Source organism: Pimephales promelas, chromosome 14 (genome assembly GCF_988280905.1).
Source record: "Pimephales promelas chromosome 14, fPimPro1.hap1.1, whole genome shotgun sequence".
NCBI lineage: Eukaryota > Metazoa > Chordata > Actinopteri > Cypriniformes > Leuciscidae > Pimephales > Pimephales promelas.
In genome coordinates, this window is record NC_142782.1 from 4,979,029 (window position 1) to 5,000,384 (window position 21,356).

The 21,356-nt window shown below is 38.3% G+C and overlaps 1 protein-coding gene and 1 long non-coding RNA gene across 2 annotated transcripts in view; one reads left to right on the forward strand and one right to left on the reverse strand.

Annotated features, from left to right (window-relative positions):
• antxr1a (ANTXR cell adhesion molecule 1a) overlaps positions 1-21,356 on the forward strand; it is a 72,783-nt gene that overhangs the window by 23,760 nt on the left and 27,667 nt on the right. Inside the window, exons 9-15 of the mRNA XM_039674627.2 lie at positions 432-492; positions 2,534-2,632; positions 8,277-8,346; positions 8,458-8,536; positions 10,295-10,390; positions 19,983-20,024; positions 21,147-21,242. Coding sequence (XP_039530561.2) covers positions 432-492; positions 2,534-2,632; positions 8,277-8,346; positions 8,458-8,536; positions 10,295-10,390; positions 19,983-20,024; positions 21,147-21,242 — 543 coding nt within the window. The remainder of the gene's footprint in view (positions 1-431; positions 493-2,533; positions 2,633-8,276; positions 8,347-8,457; positions 8,537-10,294; positions 10,391-19,982; positions 20,025-21,146; positions 21,243-21,356) is intronic.
• LOC120481167 (uncharacterized) lies at positions 22-11,763 on the reverse strand. Its single transcript, XR_016146446.1, has 3 exons — positions 11,555-11,763; positions 4,629-4,750; positions 22-153 (listed from the first exon to the last, which is right to left on the reverse strand). It is a non-coding gene; the product is annotated as an uncharacterized LOC120481167 (long non-coding RNA).

Here is a 21,356-nt window from a genome sequence, read left to right on the forward strand (position 1 = left end):
GAAAGCTCTGGGCTGAAGCTCAGGAGAAGAGTGTCGTAAATCAGCAGGGACCTTGGGATCTGAAGGCACACTTCGTAGATGACAGAGGAAGGCGGCAGTCATGTAGATCAAAACAATCTCGCCACACATAGGTGCTGGGATGGCTGATGAAGGCTATTTCCAGGACGAGAGGAAAGAGACGGAAAAAGCAGATGTACATTTCAAAACACAAACGCCACATGAGGATTGTCCCGTTGAGGCACTCGCAGGAGAGGTGTTGCTTCTTTTGATTGGTGGATCCTTCAAGTTAAAATAAACTTATTCTGAAAAAAAAGCAGAAGGTCTTCTCTACAAACTATTTGTTTTATGAATTTAAGGGAATGGAATTGAGTTTGTTTTAGTAGGTCAGCAAACCTAGTTGTTTACCTGCTAAATATCTTTGTACCCACCAGATCTTGAAGAAATCATGCATAGAGATTCTTGCAGCAGAACCTTCCAGTATCTGTGCTGGAGGTGAGTACAATTCTGTTCTGCTCAATAGACAAACTGTTTAAGCCACAGCTTCAAGGACTTGCGAAAAGCGCAAAGGAAAAGTTCCAATTTTTAGTACATCTCTCTCGTGTAAACTAGGGATGGGCATTCAATTAAATTTTCTCAGTCCATCGTCGGAAGAATTAACGATCGACTATCGATTAATCATTAATATTTTTATATTCAAATGTATTATTTATTTCACTTTTTATAAATTAAAAACTGCAATGAAAATACAAAAATACAGTGTGTTTTTCCTCGATTAGATCTTTATTACAAGATGATCAACTTGTGGCTGTTAAACTGGGTGTTCGGTTAGGCTAAATTTGAAGATAGGCGCGGCGGTGCTCTAGTCCAGTGGTTCCCAACCTTTTTTGGGTACTGTACCCCCAAAACATTTTATCCTGCCTGAAGTACCCCCACAAGCGCATGTGATCGGTGTGATTTTTAGATTTGGTGTACATTTTAGGTGATATATGATTTTAGGTGATGATATTTTTACTTCTTATAACTCTTATAATATAATACTTGTCTTTGTTCAAAATTTGTGACCTTTTCACTTCTTCACATGTTCAGACCAATTATACAAAAACAAAGATTAATAATAATAATAATATTTCTTTTTTTATTTACAAACTTTAAATACAAAAATAAACCAATAAAATTAATAATCAAGTTCAAAAATAATCCTTCTAATGCAATCCTAAAATTAAAATTTTAAGAAAAGTTTGAGAAATGTTTTGAGTCACTAATGTATTTGAATTCCATACTGTAGCATAGGAACAAAACAGACAAGCACATTTGGCGGGAAGGACAGGGTAACCATATTATAACATGATTATAATTTTATATAATATATATTTGTATATTATATAATTATATTATATAATGTTTTGAGAATAGTCTGTGGTTAAAAAAAATGTTAGTCTTTTGAGAATCATCCCACGTACCCCCTGGGGACTGCTCACGTACCCCTAGGGGTACACGTACCCCTGGTTGGGAAACACTGCTCTAGTCTAACGCAACTGAACCTGCAGCTGCAAGTTGGCCCTCGTGAGACCCTCGTTTGTTCCAAATTAATAAATAATAATAAAAATAACTTAACCAAAAACATAACAATTAGATCTGACAGGTTTTGTCAAAATGTAACTCAATCAAGGCACGAAGTCGAGAAAGGGTGAGAGAGATTAGCCTACCTAACAATCAATTAGGCTAGGCTACTTAAAGCTTCATAAAAAATAACTCGCATACAACTTCTGCTCCAGTCTATTGATTTTTGTTGAGAAAGATAAGCATGTTGATGAAATGATCTGGGGTCAGACGCGACCGCAACCTGCATGGTGACCATCAAGCCTTGTTTACGTTTTCGCCTCGCTCTTCAGCGCCGGGATGCACAGGTACCTCCGCGCTAACATGACCAGCCCGGCGAACACGTTCACTTTCCACTCACACTACGCAACGCAGCAGCATTAGTTTAATGATAATCGATAACAAATTAACGTGATCGACGAAATTCTTAATGATCAATAATCGATCGTCGATTAATCATGCCCATCCCTAGTGTAAACATACACTTTACTAATACTCTAAAGTTGACATGTAGTTGAAAAGTTACTTATCATCAGTTGAATGTCTGTTAGGGAACATCAAAATAAAGTATAATGTCTAAAGTGGACTATCGAAATTAATTGTAAACCATTACATATGCTAATAAGGAGGCTGAAAAGGCACTTAAATTCAAAATGTAATAATATTTAGCAGTAAGAACAAATATAATAATACCCCCATGCAGATTTTCAACAGACCTTTTTTTTTGCTTGTGAAATTTTGCTAATGTCACCACACCTTAAAGCAAAATAGCAATATATTGATGATGTTATCATATATTATGCTTTGCACCACACCATTTCTTCCTCCTTTAGAAAATAAATCTTAAAATAAAAAATGCATTGATGGCTTTCATAAGTGCTTTTCAAAATTTTCTACATGATTTAACATTATGTGTTAACTTCCTGTTTTAAAGAGGCATTCCAAGTTGTTGTTCGAGGAAACGGATTTCTTCATGCTAGAAATGTGGACAAGGTTCTTTGCAGCTTCCGAATAAATGACACCCTTACCAGAAGTAAGTACAAATCAAATTCTAGCAATTATTTAATCACCTTCACATCGTTTTAAACCTGTATGCTGTTATTTTTTCCATGGAACGCAATTTAAAAAAAAACTTTGAGTAATCGTCTTCGGATACAGTTACCATTGCATCGCTGGTGCCATATTTGAGTAGAGAGTTGTTGGTGAAGACTAATTGGGATTTAAGTTTCAGTCTGTTCCTCACTTTGGTATCTTTGAACTTTGAAATGGAAAAAAAAAAATGTTTTCCACAGAAAAAAGAAAGTCGACGTGAAAACGACGTGATTTTTCATTTTTGGATGAACTATCTCTTTGGTTGCTTACATTACAAAGATCATATGCTGAACACATCACTGGCTCGAAAAAGTCTACTAAAAAGGGGGTGAAATGTTATGTGGGATGACAGCAGTCTTATATAAGACATTTCCGTGACTTCCTTGCGTCATTATCATATGGTTGGAATGATTTGAGTCAGAATCTATAAAACCTTCAGATTAGCTATCATTTTAACAGATTAGCTATCATTGGAACGACCGGCCATGCCAAGACAAATGCCAGTCTCATTTGGTTTTTTGCTAATAGCAGTTTTTAACGGCTACATTAGGAGTTTTACAGGATGGATTCCTGCCAAATGAAGGAGATATAAGAAAGATACACTGCCACACAAGAGGCTTACAGAGTTTGCAAAGCCCGTCAGGCAAATGTCAGCTCAACCCCTTGCAGTTTTTACTGTAGGTCTCGCCTTCAAACAGGATATGCATCATTCTTGTACACTATACTGTAGTGTTTCAGAGCTTGGCAGATGAGCCATCGGCACGAGGAAATTAACTCTTTTCGCGCCAGCATTTTTGGAAAAAAGTTATCGCAGTTATCATTTTCACGTCATGCGCCACGTTGTTTAAATGGCAAATGCATTTGCGCACTGGTCTAAAAACGAGGTGTGTTCGGGCACATTGAGGCAACTGAAACCTGGTCTAAAGTCAATAGAAGGTAGCGCCTAATAGCGCCCCCTACCGTATATAAAAATTCCAGTGTGGAAAGAGTTGAACTACTGTAGTACGCTAGCAGAACTACTCAATGGCAATGGATTGATTTTTGCTTCAAGCTATTTCACATGCATTTGTATGACTTCTATAATATGATTTTGATAAAAAAAAGCAACCTCCTCTAACCCCACCCCTAAACATTAAAAAATATAAATGTGATCATACGAATTAGTCACCAAATCGGCAAAGTGTAAAATAGTTTCAAAATGCAATGAGATTTTACACATCACTTGAGAACCTTTACAATAAGCTTTTCCTTTACAAAAACAAAGAGATGTTTTCTGCCAAGGTTCATATTTGTCCCATCAATGATGGCACAAATTAATTAAGGCAGTTATGCAAAAGATGTGAAAGCATTGTATATTTAACAAAATCTGCAGTTAACTGCCTGACAACTATTCCTTTTGAAGTTAAACTATTCAAGACAAGTGATTCTGTGTTGACATTTCAAAAGTCGTGATTGTGTAATGGTATCAAGCCTTCAGGGAGTGTCTTATTTGATCCAAACAATCGTACTTTCATTAAAATTGGCACTGGATATGAGATCAAAGGCCAGTCATCTGCCTACAATCCTATTTTACAGTATCAGTAATAGGCACCAGCTTTGGTGCTTCACATCTTACCTGTCTTTGCCTTGATTAAAGTTGGACTTTTCAAACTAGCAGCATGCTAATTGTTTGTGTCCGACAAAGACCAGAACATCCGGTTGAGTGTAGCTGTGTGATGGAAGTAATTTGGAAAAAAAAAAAAAAAGAAAAATTCTGTCCACCCTTCAGCAAACCGGCCCCACTTTCCCATCCTAAGGGCAAATTTTCAGACATGCAACAAATTTACTCTGACTTTGCGGAGGCCTGCTGTTTATTTACTCTTGACCACTGTAAACACTAGAGAGAATATCCTGTCAATGAATAATAATTTGCATCATACACAACCTGTTCCACTTACTTTGAGCCCAAGGCTGATTGCAGGCTGTCGGAAAAGAACCCCATGTGGTTACAGCGTGTTTAGCTTCTGACTTTCAGTCGGAATATGTAGCTCTTGAACTTGCCCAATTTGCATAATGTCTCCTAATTAGAATAGAAGATTAGTATTAATGCATACAATTATAGTACTTGTTAAATAGTATGATATAGGTTCTTGTCATAGTGTAGCCTACTAATGTGCATCTGTGCATGCTGATTGGACTAATATTGCCCAGACACCAGCTGAGAGAGTCACAGCAAATTTGACATCTTTCTCTCTTCTGACCAATGTAATCTATCTCTAAATATGTTTTCCTTATTTGGAAAGTCATAGAAACGCTGTTGTTATGGTATTTCTGTGAACTTCTGAGAACTTTAAAATGTAAAAAAAAAAATGTGCCATTTAGCTGAAATCACATAAATAGAACAGTGTGGAAAAAAGTTCAGATGCACAAGAAATGAATGAAAATGTATGTGAATAATTAGGACGCACTTTATAGGAGTTACAGGCCCGTTCACAAAATGTCTGGTCAATGCTGCTCATACATACATCCATTTCTATGCACCGAAATCTGAACATCTTTTGAGGATTGGATACCACTTACTTTGCAAACTTGGCAAATTCAGAAACGCCTTCTTCAAAGGTTTTTGCTTGTGTGTAAGCATGAAACTGACAGCCAGTGAATGGACTGCGGCCGGTTTGCCGGTGACTTGCATTTCCTTTCTTTAACCTCAAGGAAATTCTCAAGCAATTAGATGTTTGCATAATAAGCACGAGCAGCTGAATTCACCAAGCTATTTCCCTCTCTAAAGGCGCAGATGCAATTTGGTACCAACAGTAATTCTTATTGATTTATTACGCAAGTCGAAACCATATCCACATGTCTTTACTTAGTAGTAAAACATGACTTTCCCTCATGTGATATGGGTAAACAGCCCATTAAAGCACAAATGACAACAGGATCCTCTGCCAGAATTTGGATTCTTTGGGATTTGAGCCAACCGCCTACACCAACTAACAACTTCCTACAGGGTAAAGGGAAAAGCAGTAGTGTCATATTCGTCTCATGCTTTGGCTGTGTCAAGTGCCAAAGCACCAATCGACCTCCTGTCCATTTGAATTCTTGCAGTGTAGCAATGGCAAAATAGAAAATCACAAAGTTGCAATTACAAGGATGCACCTTAACATCTTGTTTTGATCCCATTTCTCCTGTTTTGTAATCCGTGGCCTTGCTAAATGCCTTGCTTAAAGGGTTAGTTCACCCAAAAATGAAAATTAAGTCATTAATTACTCACCCCCATGCTGTACCAACCCCGTAAGACCTTCGTTCGTCTTCGGAACACAAATGAAGATATTTTTGATTAAATTTGAGAGCTGTATAACTACCACATTGGCTCCTAAGGGACTGCCTCTTGACGGCCCAAAAAGTCAATGAAGAAAATGTTTAAATATCCCAAGTGACTACCGTGGCTCAACTATATGTTTATCAAGCGACGCGAATACTTTTTGTGCGAAAAAACAAACAAAAATAACAGGAGCCACGGTAGTCACTTGGGATATTTAAACATTTTCTTCATTGACTTTCTGGGCCGTCAAGAGGCAGTCCCTTAGGAGCCAATGTGGTAGTTATACAGCTCTCAAATTTAATCAAAAATATCTTCATTTGTGTTCCGAAGACGAACGAAGGTCTTACGGGGTTGGTACAGCATGGGGGTGAGTAATTAATTACTTAATTTTCATTTTTGGGTGAACTAACCCTTTAAGAGCCCCAATGCTGAAAGCTCATGGGAAACTTCTAGTTTCTAGCCCTGAGCATTAGCCACTACTAGAAGCAGTGCACATTACATTTAAAGGTTAACATTCAAATCCAAGCTGATAAAAATGTTGTGGGTAGTAAAATTAAAAGAAGTAAAAATTAAATGCAGCCTGTCATCATCTAACCTCTTACGCAACAAGCAATCAAACGTATTGTAACGTTCGGCCTAATCGGCAGAGTAACGAAGTAAAATAGGGGTCAGATTAAACTGTAAGAATTTTCTTAAATGTTTTAAAAGATGAGACAACAACAGTGCTGACGGGAATAAATAAAGTGTATTTACAAATTTCACAAAGAACTTAACAACACAAAACTAGAAAACTTAGGTTGTTAAAAGCATAGAGTCTATAAAGGTTCCAGTCCTTAGAAATTATTGTGTGCTGAAAGTCCCAATGTGAAAGTGTCCACCGGTGTATATACAATCCAGCTGTAGTGAATCCAATGAAAAGTGATGAGTTTTTGCCAGAAAGGTAAGTCCTTAAAATAAACTCCTCAATCCTTGTTAGTTTACCATGCTGCCTCTTTTATCCTGGCTACTTCCTGTTTCCTGCTCACCTGGACTAATGACCAAAGCTGAAAAACAGTACGCGAGCAGAGTAGTATGTCTGAAATCATAATCGAAATGGATGACCTACTTCTTCCGGCGAGATTCTGAAGTGCGAATACGATGGACACTTTACTATCCCATGATGTTATATTTGAAAATGGCGGAAACCGGAGACGCGGCTGTAACGTTAGGAGATAAACACAGACGCACATGCGTATCTCTACTGATTCATTCATGTTTATTTATCGATGGTAATATCACAAGCAAATAAATGGCTTTTTCCTTGCCAAAAATCAACATCTGTCATTGTTCATAACTGGGTGTGTGTGTGTTTTATGAGGTAAAATGTATTAGGTAAATAAATGTTAGTTGAGAAATTCCACAAAAGGCGTGATCTGCGAGCAGCTGACCGACGCCTCCTCTTGATTGTCGACTCGGACGACGCAAAAACGCAGATGAAAACAGAAAGCAGAGATAAAAACTGTGCGAAGTTGGTGCAATCACTGGAATGGGTTCTTTAAATTTTCGCGTATGTCACGCGACAACAACATGGCGCATGTAGCACGTCCGGACTCATTCATACTACCAGTATTCATACAATATAGAACGTACTTTTTTAACGGTCGTGAAGTACGTTCTGATTTAAATATAGTACCTACTCACATAGTACGTGATTTCGGACGCAGCCCAAGACAACATGTAAACCTATTAAAACTCCAATATACTTAAAATCATCATAATAAATATAGAGTGGTTAAAACATGTGTAATGTGTGACAGTGTCACAATATGATGACTTTTAATGCAGTGTTTTCCAGATTTGCAGTTTGAAATGTTACGACAGGACCACTTACGATTGATAAACAGCATACAGTTTGGATTGGCCGTATGGTTCTGTTCTGGGCGAGAACACCCAGCGAATTCATGCAGCCTAGCATGGATAAGAGCAGCAGCAATAAAACAGAACCGAAGCTACATGAATGTATTGCAGATATCCATAATTCAAGATTTTAAAGTACAACATAATTCCAGAATTTATTCTGATTCAAGGGGAATGCCAAACTGACTGAGACAGGAGGAGCTGGGGAGGAAGGAGGGCATCAGCTCCTGAGAAACGCGATAGCTGTTGATAATACTGAAGGAGCGTATATATGTATACAGTGATAGGCGTCGTATTCCTATAGGTAGACATGTATCAGCCGAGAGTCGAGCTTGACTAACCTGATCTGCCTGAACTGACGCTACTCTAAATTTGTCTTTTTTATTAGTGGTGAAGCCATTGATAGTGGAGGACACGTATCTACTGTGCCCAGCTCCTGTTCTTCGAGAGGAGGGAACGTAAGTGTCCCAGATACACCTTTTTGCAATTTTAACTTTGGCTTCACTCATGAAGGAACGTAATACACTGTTTTCAAAAGACTTAAGTAATTATTTCCATGTGAATTGCAGGGCAGCCTCCCTTTATGTTAGCATGAACGAAGGCCTGAGTTTTATCTCTAGTTCTGTTACGATCACCACTGTAAGCTGTGTAAGTATTATTCTAAATTATATTTCTTTATTTATGTTTTGCGTTTTTGCTTTTGACAACCAATGTTGGGACAGCTGCACTACTGTTGAAAGGTTTGTAGCCAGTAAGATCTTTATTTATTTTTTGAAAGAAGAGTCTTATGGTCAGCAAGGCTGGATTTATTTAAAAGAACGTAAAGTAAACTGTTATATTGTTAAATATTAAAATGACTATAATGAATATATTGTAAATGTAATTTATTTATTTAATGCAAAGTTTATTTTTTAGCATCATTAGAATCAATGATTCTTCAGAAATCATTCAAATTTACTGATTTGCTGCTCAAGAAACGTTTCTGATTAGCATTATTTGAAAGTGGCTGGGAAAACTATATGGTTAGGAATAGGGGTTGGTGTAGGGTTAGTTACATGTAAGTATGCATAATTTATAGTTATTAATTCAGTAACTACATGTAACGTGTAACAAGTACACCACAGTAAAATAAAGTATTACTGTTTTTTTTTTTCTTTTGATGAAGGAAAGTTTGGAGAACAGCATTTATTTGGAAAAGAAATATGATGTAACATTTTAAAAGTCTTTACTGTCATTTCTGATAATTTAATGCGTCCCTGTTTTATAAAAGTAGCACTTTTTTAAAAACAAAAAAAATCTGACCCCAAACTTTAATCGCCACTGTATCTCTAAAAGTAACTATCTACATCAAAGCTGTTTTAAAGGGACGATATATTTTAAAATATAACTTCCAGATTTATATGAAACAGTTTAGGAAAGTGTATTTTACATTAAAAGTGCAATGTGTAAAAATTTTGTGCATCTATTAACAGAAACGCAATATGACATCCATAACTATGTTTAGTGGTCTATTAAGAACTTACTTAAAGGAGAACTCCGGCGCAAAATGAACCTTTGGTCTAATAAAACATTGGTACCTAGTCGACCGTTCTCTGAGATTCGTTTTCATGATAATCGAATGTAAAGATTTTTATCTCTAAAAAACTATTTAGCGTATAATGCTAGTACTGGGGGCATTTACTAAGTAAAAAGAACTCGCTAGTTTATACCACTAACAAGGCTCAAAATAGCCCCACACTAACACAGTAACATAATGAGGGTCCCTACATGCAAACTACAACCGAACCGCTAGATAATGTCGCTAAAAATCACACACTGCACCTTTAAATGACAATGTGACATTATTTTGTTTCCCCTGATGCTAATGAAAGTGTACTGATACACGTTGGAAGAAGTCTTAGTGTCTGCACCACTGGTAATCATAATAGATTCTCTAGCTAACAGTCATTCTTGCAGCATTTTAGCTTTTGAAAATTACTTAAAGGAAAATAACAGGGTCCAACTACAGTCTGCAGGCTGGGAACTTTTGTGCAAAGAAAGGGAAAAAAAAAACCCTATTAATTAAAAGGATTTCTGGAATGTCTGATGCCTGTAAAGTGATGCCAGTCAAAGCTCTTTAGAAGAGCACAATACGCTTCCCACCGGCCAAAGAGTCAATGGGTTATGAGATCTCCCAGTGAGATCACTTGTAACTTTTATTAACCATCTCTGTCGTCATGCATCATCTGTTATTTTCACAGCTAGCACCCTTATATGGAGCCATTGTTTGAACTGGAGGTTGAAGGACTGACTTCATTGTTTTGTTCCATTGCATTTTCCAAATGTTTTTCTGCATGTCATTTGGAACTGATGTGATAACAAAAAATGGTTCAAGTCAGAGTGGTGTTCATCTGCTCTTCCCTGCAGTCTGATGGTACGATCCTGGCCATAGCGCTACTGATAGTGATGCTACTGCTGATTCTGGCTCTCCTGTGGTGGTTCTGGCCTCTCTGCTGCACTGTGGTGAGTCCTCTGTGTGAAACAGCTCAACCTCTGTGCTAGTTTACTCAGAAGTGCTGCTACATATTAGGACTTACACACAAATCTGCAGAGTTACACAGAAAATCAAAGAATAGATGAATGTGCATGTGTAAATGTCCTCAAGTCTGCAGGGGGAATGTGAAGGAGTATAATGTAAGAGAGAACCCACTATACTAAAGAATCAAACAAAAAAACAATGAAGAACAAAAATTGCGAGGTATTCCTCAGATGCCATGTTTGTTATTTACAGGGATAATCTCAATAATAATCTCGAAATGATTAACTAGCAGAATTATTACTATAAAACCTGCCTGTCGTTATTAACGGCAGTTCTATATTGCTGAACCAACAGATTTTTGATAAAGTTTCTAAGGTTTCGGGAAACAATTGCGACTAGCTAGCATAACGTATAATACTGCTAGTTAATCAGTTGTTGTAAAGGAAATGCACCCCTGGCCTCACTCTCATGGGACGTGACTACACACATTTCTGCTAAATCTTAGAAAGGTTACTACGGATAAAAATTGTGTAACGGGGACAACGAATGTAATATTTTAAGTGTGTTACTCTACAGAGATTAAATTCAGCCTAGGTTCGGCTCTGGGAGGATTTAAAAGCAAAAGGTGGACCAAATCAAATTTAAGTAATTAACAGCCGGCAATTTTTTTTACAATTCACATTCAAATATATTTAAACTATATTCTCACAAACCAGAAATTGAACCCAAAAATGAAATAAAATAAAACAATTTCTTCTGGATCCTTTGTAGTATATGAAATGCTCAAATGTCAATATGAAAAAAAAACTCAAATGTCCATGTGTTAAACTCCAATGGTCATTAAAGTATTGCAATATGCAATATATCTCTCTTATTTGAATATTTCGTCAGTTGTACAACATTTCTTTTATCATTTGCTCCATTTATAACACTTAAAGAAAAGAAAATAATTTAACTAAACAGTAACTAAACTTTACAACTAGCATTGTAAGTTACACGGACAGATTTGACACTGTATTAGTTTTACCATATAAACATACAAAAATACATTCTAAAACATAATATATAACTCTGATTGGCTTTAAAACATATATAAAGAAAAAGGAATATCAATTAGAAAGTTAAAGTAATGCATAAGCAAAACTCACCAGAGCTCGTGTAAAAGAAAAACCAGTAACCAACAGCTTTGACCGGTTGTTTTCCTCAGCAAATGGATAAATAAACAACCTCGATGACTAATATTACTCTTTATAAAAGAATATGAACATTGAACCGAATAACAGTTGAGAATTATATCGTTTTTTGCAGCAACACGCTAACCTTGTGCGTACCGATGTGTACAGGCTTCTTCATCTGATTTTCAACATACGCTGACTCTCAACATACCACAGCGTTAATCGCCCTCTAGAGGTTATGGATAGTACTGTGATGAAACATATGCTATATGCTATGAAACATAGCATATTGGAATTGCTATTTTTAGAACAGGACTACGACTTTTAGTACTTTAGTGCTACCATTTCTTAGATTCACACAGATTTCCCCCCACAATCTGTGACGAAGGAGTTTCACCGCACTCACAATAAACAAGGTGCCAGACAGACAAGAATAGAAAACTCAAAAAATAAATAAAACTGTCCACACACTTGAATCCTTAAAGAAAATGTAATCACCAAGCTTTCGGTCAAAAGACCATCCTCAGGGCACAATCTGTGATGAAAAAGAATGCAGATTCTTTGTGGGTGTATTTATTGGTTGGAAAACAATATAGCCTACAATAAGTAGCCATGGTTTCAATCTTATGAGGTGACTGAGAATGAATCAATTTCAATTTGAGAAGATTTAATTGGAGATTTGGTCATTTCATTAAATGTGGAGGAGTACTCATCTTTCATAAATGAATATCTATTGCAAAGATGAATTACACAGAAAGTTGCCCAATTATATTAGAACATCTACCCCCTATATGCCAGTACACTGTGGCCGGGCGCTATGTGCAGGTTGTGTTAAGTTAGTTTTCATGCCCTATTTGTTCTGTAATGACTTGTTAAGCCCCGAGTGAATATATTAGACCCCCACAGGGTCAAGGCCACACGGGATTTATGAACAGATTGGCCCGACAACTCTTGGATCTAATGTCACCTTTGAACTCTCAAGGTCAAATGTCAATTGTGACTTTCCTCATTATGTTTCCAGCAGGGGTGCAGATGTGGAACCTTTTTTACAACAAAGAAAGTTTCAATATAAGTTTAGAGATGATAACCCAGACAGCAAACTGACATTGAATCAACGTTGAAACAACGTCTCTCATGACATTGAAACAACGTTGATTTTGCTCATCGAATTAACGTTGAACCAACGTCAGACGCGGCATTCTTCAAAGCTAAATGAAAATCGAAAATTGGTTTGCTTTCATAACGTTAAAACAACGCGTTGATTTCAAGTTGATTTTCCGTTAGTTTTGAAAGAATGACGCGTCTGACGTTGCTTCAACGTTAATTCGATGAGCAAAACAATGTCAGATCAACGTTGTTTCGATGTCATATTTCCACGTTGATTAAATATCAGTTTGCTATCTGGGAAGAGAGAGAGAGGAAAAAAAAAAGTGTCAATTAGGGGTCAAAATGGTTGATAATGTGACTAGACATCCAAAAACAATATCCAAAAATTATTGTTGATTAGTGAGGTTGACTTGTACTGTTCAATATTTTTTTTCTCATTGTGACCAAAAACTATATCAGAAGACTGTCAAGTTTGAGTCATGCACCCAAGTCCATGTGCCAGCCACTGCTGGCGTTATTCTTTCTTAACCTAACTTGAATCACAAGTTCACCCATACATATAATCGGATATAGTTAAAAGTATGCAAATTTGTGAGGGGTGGTGAAGTGATGCTAGAAAATTGTTGTGGAATAGAGGTAAGTTGGCTATATATATCTTTATATATGCTATATCAAGATATAGGTCATAGTGGATTAGAAGGTATACTATACTATGTATATCTTGATATTTTCATGGTCTCAGGAGCATGTGGACTCGGTCCTGACTCGGACTTGATGCTCTTCTGGTCTTGGTTTAGACTCTGACTCAAATGAGCTGGTCTCACCTAATGCTGCTCTTCTACTAGTGTAACTGCAGCCTCTAGCGTGAGTTGCTAGCGTGCCTCTTAACATTTACCTGCACAGCTCTTACCAGCTGGCCTTCGTTACACTGTGTTTACAACAGATGTGAGCTGCGCAACATACAAAAAAAAATAATAATAGAACCCATTATAGTAAGTGATGCTGTCAACAAATTGCAACACGAAAAATCCCCAACAATAATGATGCCCCATTCTATTTCTGACAAACTCGAAGGATTTGCCATTTTTATGACGCGTAGAACAAATTAATTTGCAATGGTCCCATCTGGCTCAAAGCGCCATTGTATCTGGTCAAAGTAAGACACACCAACAAAGGTCTTGGCCTGAGATGCCAAATCCTGCTCCTTGAAGGCGGTGGCCATCTCTCTGCAGAGTTTAACTCCAACCCTAATTAAACACACTTGAACCAGAATAAGGTGTTGACCAATGTAGCCATGATGGTGACTAGAACCAGTCGCGTCAAACCAGCATGAAAGCACCCAAAATATAACTCATACTGGTCAATAGGATGTTTTGACTAGTAATTTAAAATAAACAACAGCAGAACCTGCTATGGTCTTGGCCTGAGATGCCAAATCCTGCTCCTTGAAGGCGGTGGCCACCTCTCTGCAAAGTTTAACTCCAACCCTGATTAAACACTTGAACCAGAATAAGGTGTTGGCTTCATTAGAACCTTCCAGGCAGGTGTGTTGATATTCTGCAGGGTAGCATCAGACACCCCTGGTCTAGGCAGGTTTTCCGCAGGGTACAATTTGATAGATCTATAGAGATTAAACAGTTTCCACTGGACATTGTGCTTCCACTGCTTGAGACCCTAGCCAGGCCTTTTTCTTGATTTCTGAGGGACATATAATGATTTATACTGTCAGTGAGGTCCAACTGAGGAATATCAGAAGAACTAGACAAGTCTGGAATTTGTCTGGAAAGTCACAACAGGAAAAGAGAAGAAATGAGTCATTGCCATGTTTGAGGAGTGTGGAGCTCTGGAGTGAAGTTCATTGAAGGTTGAACCAGGTAAACCAACTAAAATCCTGCTCAGCCGCAATTAGTTTCCATAGACACCAACTGTTGGCTGTCATGGACCAAATTAACATGAGCTTATTGCTATGTTTAAATAACTTGGCACAAGTTCTTTTAGATTTTATAAACCATGTGTGTTAGTCAAGTTCAAACCTGCTCGGCAAAATGTCTTATGAAATGAATATTTTTACAAGCCTTGACCAAAAAAAACGGAAAAAAGACTTGTCTGTCTGCCACTTAAAATCTCTACGGCAACTTCAAGGGGGCACGGCTCTGTTTGGGAAATGTTATCCCGTGTTACCATGGGAAATAAAATTGTGATTTGACCTTTGAAATAATAAGGAGGAACAGTGCCCATTCTCAATTTCATTAAGATCTATTGATAGCCAAGTAGCATTTTACTGGAGGTACAGAGCCATTTTTGCAATGCGACAAAACAAAACTGGAAATCTTCCTCTTTAATAAAGCTGTTTTCACTGTAGGATAGCCACACTGTACTGTATATGCCAATGCTGTGTCTTTCTGGGCAGTTTCAACCTTCAAGTTCAGAAATTTTAATTGCAACATAATGTGAATTTGCAGTAATAAAGTTAATGTGTTGGAAAACAATATCCCTACAGAGACAGGAAACTTTGCAACACTACAAATTGAAGAGTAATTACATTTTACTTTATATGTATTCAGTCCTTCTCAGCCAACAACAATTTTGGGCAGATATGTTGCACAAGCTTGTCTTAAACTATTGTAGCTAAATAAGCAGTATTAAAAGAAGCTTTATTGCTGGTCATCATCAGCAGAATATATGTGTATAAAACTACATTCATGACAACAGTTTCCTTCTACCATTAATTCTTTAATAGACACCCCATACCCTAACTCGGAAACTGGGGGCTTAAAAAACATTTCTCACTGGTAATTACAACTTTATGAACAATAACCAGAGGAGTCCAACAGAGGAGGGAAAGAGGGGGCTTAGGAGGTGGGTGCAGGCACAAGGGACAAGCACAGGGGCCATGGTGGACCAAACAACGTAAGGAACTAGGGCAGAGATGATGGTTGGAGAAAACAGGGTGGATTCCCTAGCAGGACTAAAGCCCAAGGCAGAGTCGAGGGAGTGAGGAGTCATGGTGGAGACTTGGCAGACTGAACCAGGTGGACTACCGACCAAGATGAAGCCGATGATGGAGACTCGGCCAGAACCAAAGAGTCCTGTAGACCAAGGCGGAGCGGGGGAGATGAGAAGCCAAGGTGAAGCCAGGGCGCCGGAGGACTGAGATAGAGCCGGTGCGCCCAAGGGCTAAGGTGGTTCCGGAGGGAAGATGGAGCCAAAGGGGTGGAGGGACGAATCACAGCTTAAGGCCCGGAAATCCATGGTGAAGGCAGAGTGATGACTGACCAAGGTGAGGCCATAGGGACGAGGAAGCTCGGTGGAGCCGTAGGGACGACGGTCCCTGGTGCAGCTGAGGGAGCGAGGAGCCACAATGGAGCCAACAGGTTAATGGCCCGAGGTGGAGTGACAGGCACAGAGGTTCTAGGTGGAACAAACAGGTCGACAGTCCAAGGCTGAGCTGGCAAACTATCAGCCCAAGGCGGATCCACGAAGCACAGAGGTGGTAACATAGGAGCAGACGAAGGGCTGATGAGAGGCAGTGCAGGCAAGGGTTTCACAAACAGTTTTCCTGACTGATACGGGACAGACAGAAATCTCAGGAACGACCCTCTCGGCCGATTTGGAACAAGCAGAGGAGGTTGGAGTGGGAGGCGGGGCAGTAACACTGACATCAATAACTCAGTACTGGGTGACGAAACAGGCTTGGTGCTAATATACTCCATATCCTCAAACACCAGACTGATCTCATGAAGTAACGGGTGTATGACACGCCAATTCGTATTTCCATTTTTGGCGTGCTATCAAGACGCATAATCGCTTTTCAGCGTGTTTATGAACGCCATTGACTTAATGTTATTACTGTATATATATATATATATATATATATGACTTACCTCAACCCCGTCCCTAAACCTACCCGTCACTGGGGTTAATGGCATTTATGACTGTTCCCTTACCATCCAAGGGAAAAAAAAGATCGCTCCCCAGATGTAGATCTACATTTTGCTTCGTTTCGCACGGACATTTGACGGCGTGTACAGACACGCGGAATCTTCTCAGACGTTAATGGCGTAGACATACGCGGATATTAGGGGTTTCACAACTACTGATTTTTGCTAGTCGACTAGTTTTGCATAACAGTCGACGACTAGTCGTTAAATGGTTTATTCTAGCGGTGTGCGACATCACGAATAGTAAATGTCTCCACGATCTGCTTTTGAAGAAATATGGTAGTAGTATCGTGTTACAGTGCATTCTATCAGTTCTGGCGCCTCTGTCTCAACTGTACAACGCGACGTAGCCTACACATCACACGGTAAGGAATAGGTACGAGACACTGCAATTCACAAAAGTTCATTGTTTGCATAAGCCTTGCCGGTTAAACATTTAATTCACGCGCTGTTCTAACATGCGCTTTCCTGAGCGCGCGGCATATCCCCGACGCTCACAGGCATTAGAAGCCTGTCAAACAGCGCCTGAATACTGGACTAAGTTATCTTTCAAGTCTTATTATGCTAATACTGTTAAATACACACAATGTTTACATAAACAGAATTGGCTATGTCTAAAGTGAAAGCAAACATTTGAGAGAAAATCTGGTGTAGGCTAATATGCGTCTATATTAAACATGCCGCGTGCTGGTCTAAAAGCGAGAGTAGTACTGGTATTTTCCGCACTATAAAGCGCACTTAAAAGCCTTTAATTTTCTCAATCCGGCCTTTTCTCAAGCCTTATAATCCGGAGCGCATTATATATGGATCAATTGCTCGCGCTCGTGTCTATCTTATGCCCGCTTTGTCACACGGCCAGTTCAACCTCGTATAAATCAGGTTATGTGTGTCTCCCGCTCACGAGCGCTCACTCTTAACACACACATGAGCAGACACTGCTGTCAGCAGGCTGCGAATGTAAGTTACGTGCCCGCCCCAGCGCGCTCACGCTTACTAAATAAACGCCTCACCTCCGACGCCGCGCACTCGCTGCATTCCCTTTAGCACATCTAGTGGATGCATAACGCAAACCCAGTCAAACGTTTGAAAAATGTTCTAAAATAGGTCATTGAAGGTGCGCCTTATAGTGCTTATAGTATATAGTACTGCCGCTTGTATTTAAAGGGATAGTAAACAAAAAAAATATATCTATATATATGTCATCATTTTGTTTCCGACTAGTCTACTAAGGCCAACAGTGCCAACTAGTGGTTGTGACAGTCGACTAGTCGACTAGTTGATGAAACCCCTAGCGGATATATACACGCGGTATAGCTCGGAATGCGTAGAGATAACTTTCGAGTCAAGTGGCGTGTATGTTTACGCAAAAGTCATGATGTCATGTTGCAAACACAATCTGGGGCTCAGAGTTCAGGTCATCCGCACTCACCTTAGCTAATGGGATGGGGCTCTGCTCCCTCCCCTCATACTCCACCAGTATTTCCTCAATGACGGACAATGTGGTTGTAGTGCGATCCTCCTCCATCTCGCCGATTGTAAAGAGGGACCCACATTACAAAGCTTCCTCGAGGAAAAACAATGTCATCATCATAGTGGACAAGGTGGCATAAATTCAGGAAGGTATGCGTCTGTCTTTCAAGGATGCTGTCCCCCAGGGAGAGGAGGCGGATACAAATTGCACTAGAAGGTCTGTCCTACTGTCTACTATGGTTGCAATATAAATATGAATGAATGGGTCTAATAGCAGCAATCAAGTTTTTTGATTTTATTATCAAAGAACTCAGGGCTAGAAACACGAACAGAACAACCTGTTCAACTAGAAAAACGAATCAACGGAATGAATGTAAACTAATTAAAACTAGGAGACAGAACTAAAACACGCGACAAACCCACCTAAAACCAGAAAATCCCTTACACTTACTGGGTTGAGTTATTTTTTTCTTGTTTTAATCATAAACATTTAAATTGGATATTTTTTTCACAAAAATAGTGAAAAATAGTCTTAAATAGTTTTATTTTGATTTAAAGGGATAGTTCACTTTTAAATTTAATTTTGATATGTTTTAACTTACCTCAAGGGCATCCAAGATGTAGTTGTCTTTGTTTCCGCAGTATTTTCAATTTTGATGTGAACTATCCCTTTAAGAATAACAATAATTGTTAGATATTGGTAATATAAAACAGTTTTTTTTTGCAGTGTGGTTGTTCATATGCTCTCACTCAAAAATACGATCATCCTGATCCCTGACAACACTAAATCACTGAAAGAGACAAACAAACACTCAATTAATCAAGTAATGTCCCCTTCAGTCCTAAGAAAAAGACATTTTTAATGTCTCTATCCTTGAAATGTTTTTCACATGATTCCCACAATTTCCTGAAAATTTCCAGATGAGTTTCAAAACAATAACAACATGTGCTCTTTTGCATGTGGATACTTGGTGCAAACTCTTGGGCACTATTAATATTAGTTTTTCAAAGATTTCTTTTTTGGTTACTTGGTGCCTGACTGATATGTTTTAACTGCCTTAAACAATTCATGTCTTTTAATTTATATATATTGAATGTCACGTCATATAGCCAAAGCTGTGAATGGTCGATCTTATTTGTGTTTTCAGTTTTCATTAGCTGAAATAGAATACACTTAAAATACACTAACCAGTTAGTCTAACCTCATACTACACAAAGATTTGCAAAAAGATATCAGGAAATGTCATAATTTTCAGAATTACAAACTTTTTTTTTAAGAATTTCTTGATGTCTAAGGACGGTAGAATCTTATTTATTGCTAAATTAATATAACAGTACATTGTTGAATTATAAGATTATAATCAATGTAATAGTAATAAGACTAATAATAACAAAATTATTATAATTATATTATAAAACTATTATTATTATTAATTGGAATGATCAGTGATCCGTAAAATGGAAGTTTTGTATTGTAATGTTAAGATGTTGTTGGGTGACTTGTGGACAAGTAAACAATCAGTTGTATTACTCTGAAAGACACGTACCTGGAAAAGCTTAATGTTGAGCTCTGCCTTGAAGCATTTAGATATGGGCTCCAGATTTTTAGGTCATTTAAACTTGCTTGTAAACACACTGAAAACGAGGCGGGGAGGGCTGCAATTCCTTAGCCATGTGTTTTTGTGTAACCTGATTTTCTGGCGCACATTGAAAACATTACTTGGGTCCTTTGTCTTGTCAGTGGAAGAAAAAAGTGTTTTTTTGTTTTGTTTTTGTTTTTTACTTTGGAAAGCATGTGGTCTGACATGCCAGCATGAGTGGGCTCATGTGAGATTGTTTATCTTTCCATCCTCTCTCCTCTCGCTCTGTCTCTCTCTCTGCAGATTATCCACGAACCTCCACCACCAATAGTGGAAGATAGTTCGGTAAGAACTTTTGTTTTATGGTAATTGCCAAACAATTGTCATAATGTAATTAAACAGCATCGTATTCTAAACTATCTGGTTAGGCCCTTTATTTCTTCCCCGCCAACAAACAAATAATGCAAGAGGAAGCCAGAGGAATGCAAGAGAAGAAAATTGTGCATTAAGACCATAAAAAGTGTCTAATTTTGATGCTATTTTGTAACAATGTTATTTTGACAAACTCTTTCTGAAGGCCAGAATGATCCAGCTATTTAACAGGAACTTTGGGAGAGACTTTCAACTCAATAAAACTATCCAGATCTTTGTAGACTGTTGTTTAACCATGCTGGCTCTGCTGCGCTAAAATGAATTAGTTCAGTCTGCCCTTATTAAAGACCTGTAATATGATAGCTTTCTTTTTTTTCTTCTTTTTTTCATTAGTGATGTCACTTTTGTAACACCATAGGAATGTCATATGTGGAATGGCTGTGGGTTGGGGAATTTTCCCCAAAGGTTTCTTTAAGTTACACTAAACTTTCAGGATATAAATGTTATGGGGAATCAAGAGGGTGGTCTGAAATATGAAGGGAGGGTACGGCTGTTAACCTTTTTGATTAATTATAGAGTCCTTGATAAAAGATGGCTGTTCAAATCCCGAGGACTGATTGTTAAACGGGGTTAAATTTCTTCAGAGCTGGAAAAATAAAGTCATAACTTGAGGGAGCCAAGTTGGACTTATTTTACTGGATCAGGAAGAGCTAGTGAGGGCGTACGGCATTGCTCGTGCCTTTCTGAGAGGCAATAAATGAAAAAGTCATGTTTTAAAAGAGTGAGTCATCTCATTTAGGAAAATGCTGTGCCATTTGAATAAGGCCACAAAAATATATATAAAAAAAAATCTTCACAATAGCGTTCTTGTTTCATTCAACAAGATGTGTATATTAGTTCTCAACGTAGAGAGTAACCTGTAACCCCTACTTGATATGGTCTGGGTTGAGGGATGAGGATTTTGGCATCTTCTTAGTTTGGCTACCAAAAAACAATTCTTTACCTGTGGTCCTTGACTTGAATAGCTTTGCAGCCTGCCAGTTGAGAACCATCGAGCTCTATTTTTGTTCATTGTCTCGTTGTTTGCTGTGCAAGGATGATGAAGAGGATGGAACGCCGAAGAAGAAGTGGCCCACAGTCGACGCGTCCTATTATGGAGGAAGAGGAGTTGGCGGCATTAAAAGAATGGAGGTAAACAACAGTTTTATTACTCACTAGAGGACACCAGCCACTAAATTAGCACACACTCAGTCACTTAACAGATGCTTTTCATCCAGATGAAGAGGGCCATGTCTCTTGAGGAAC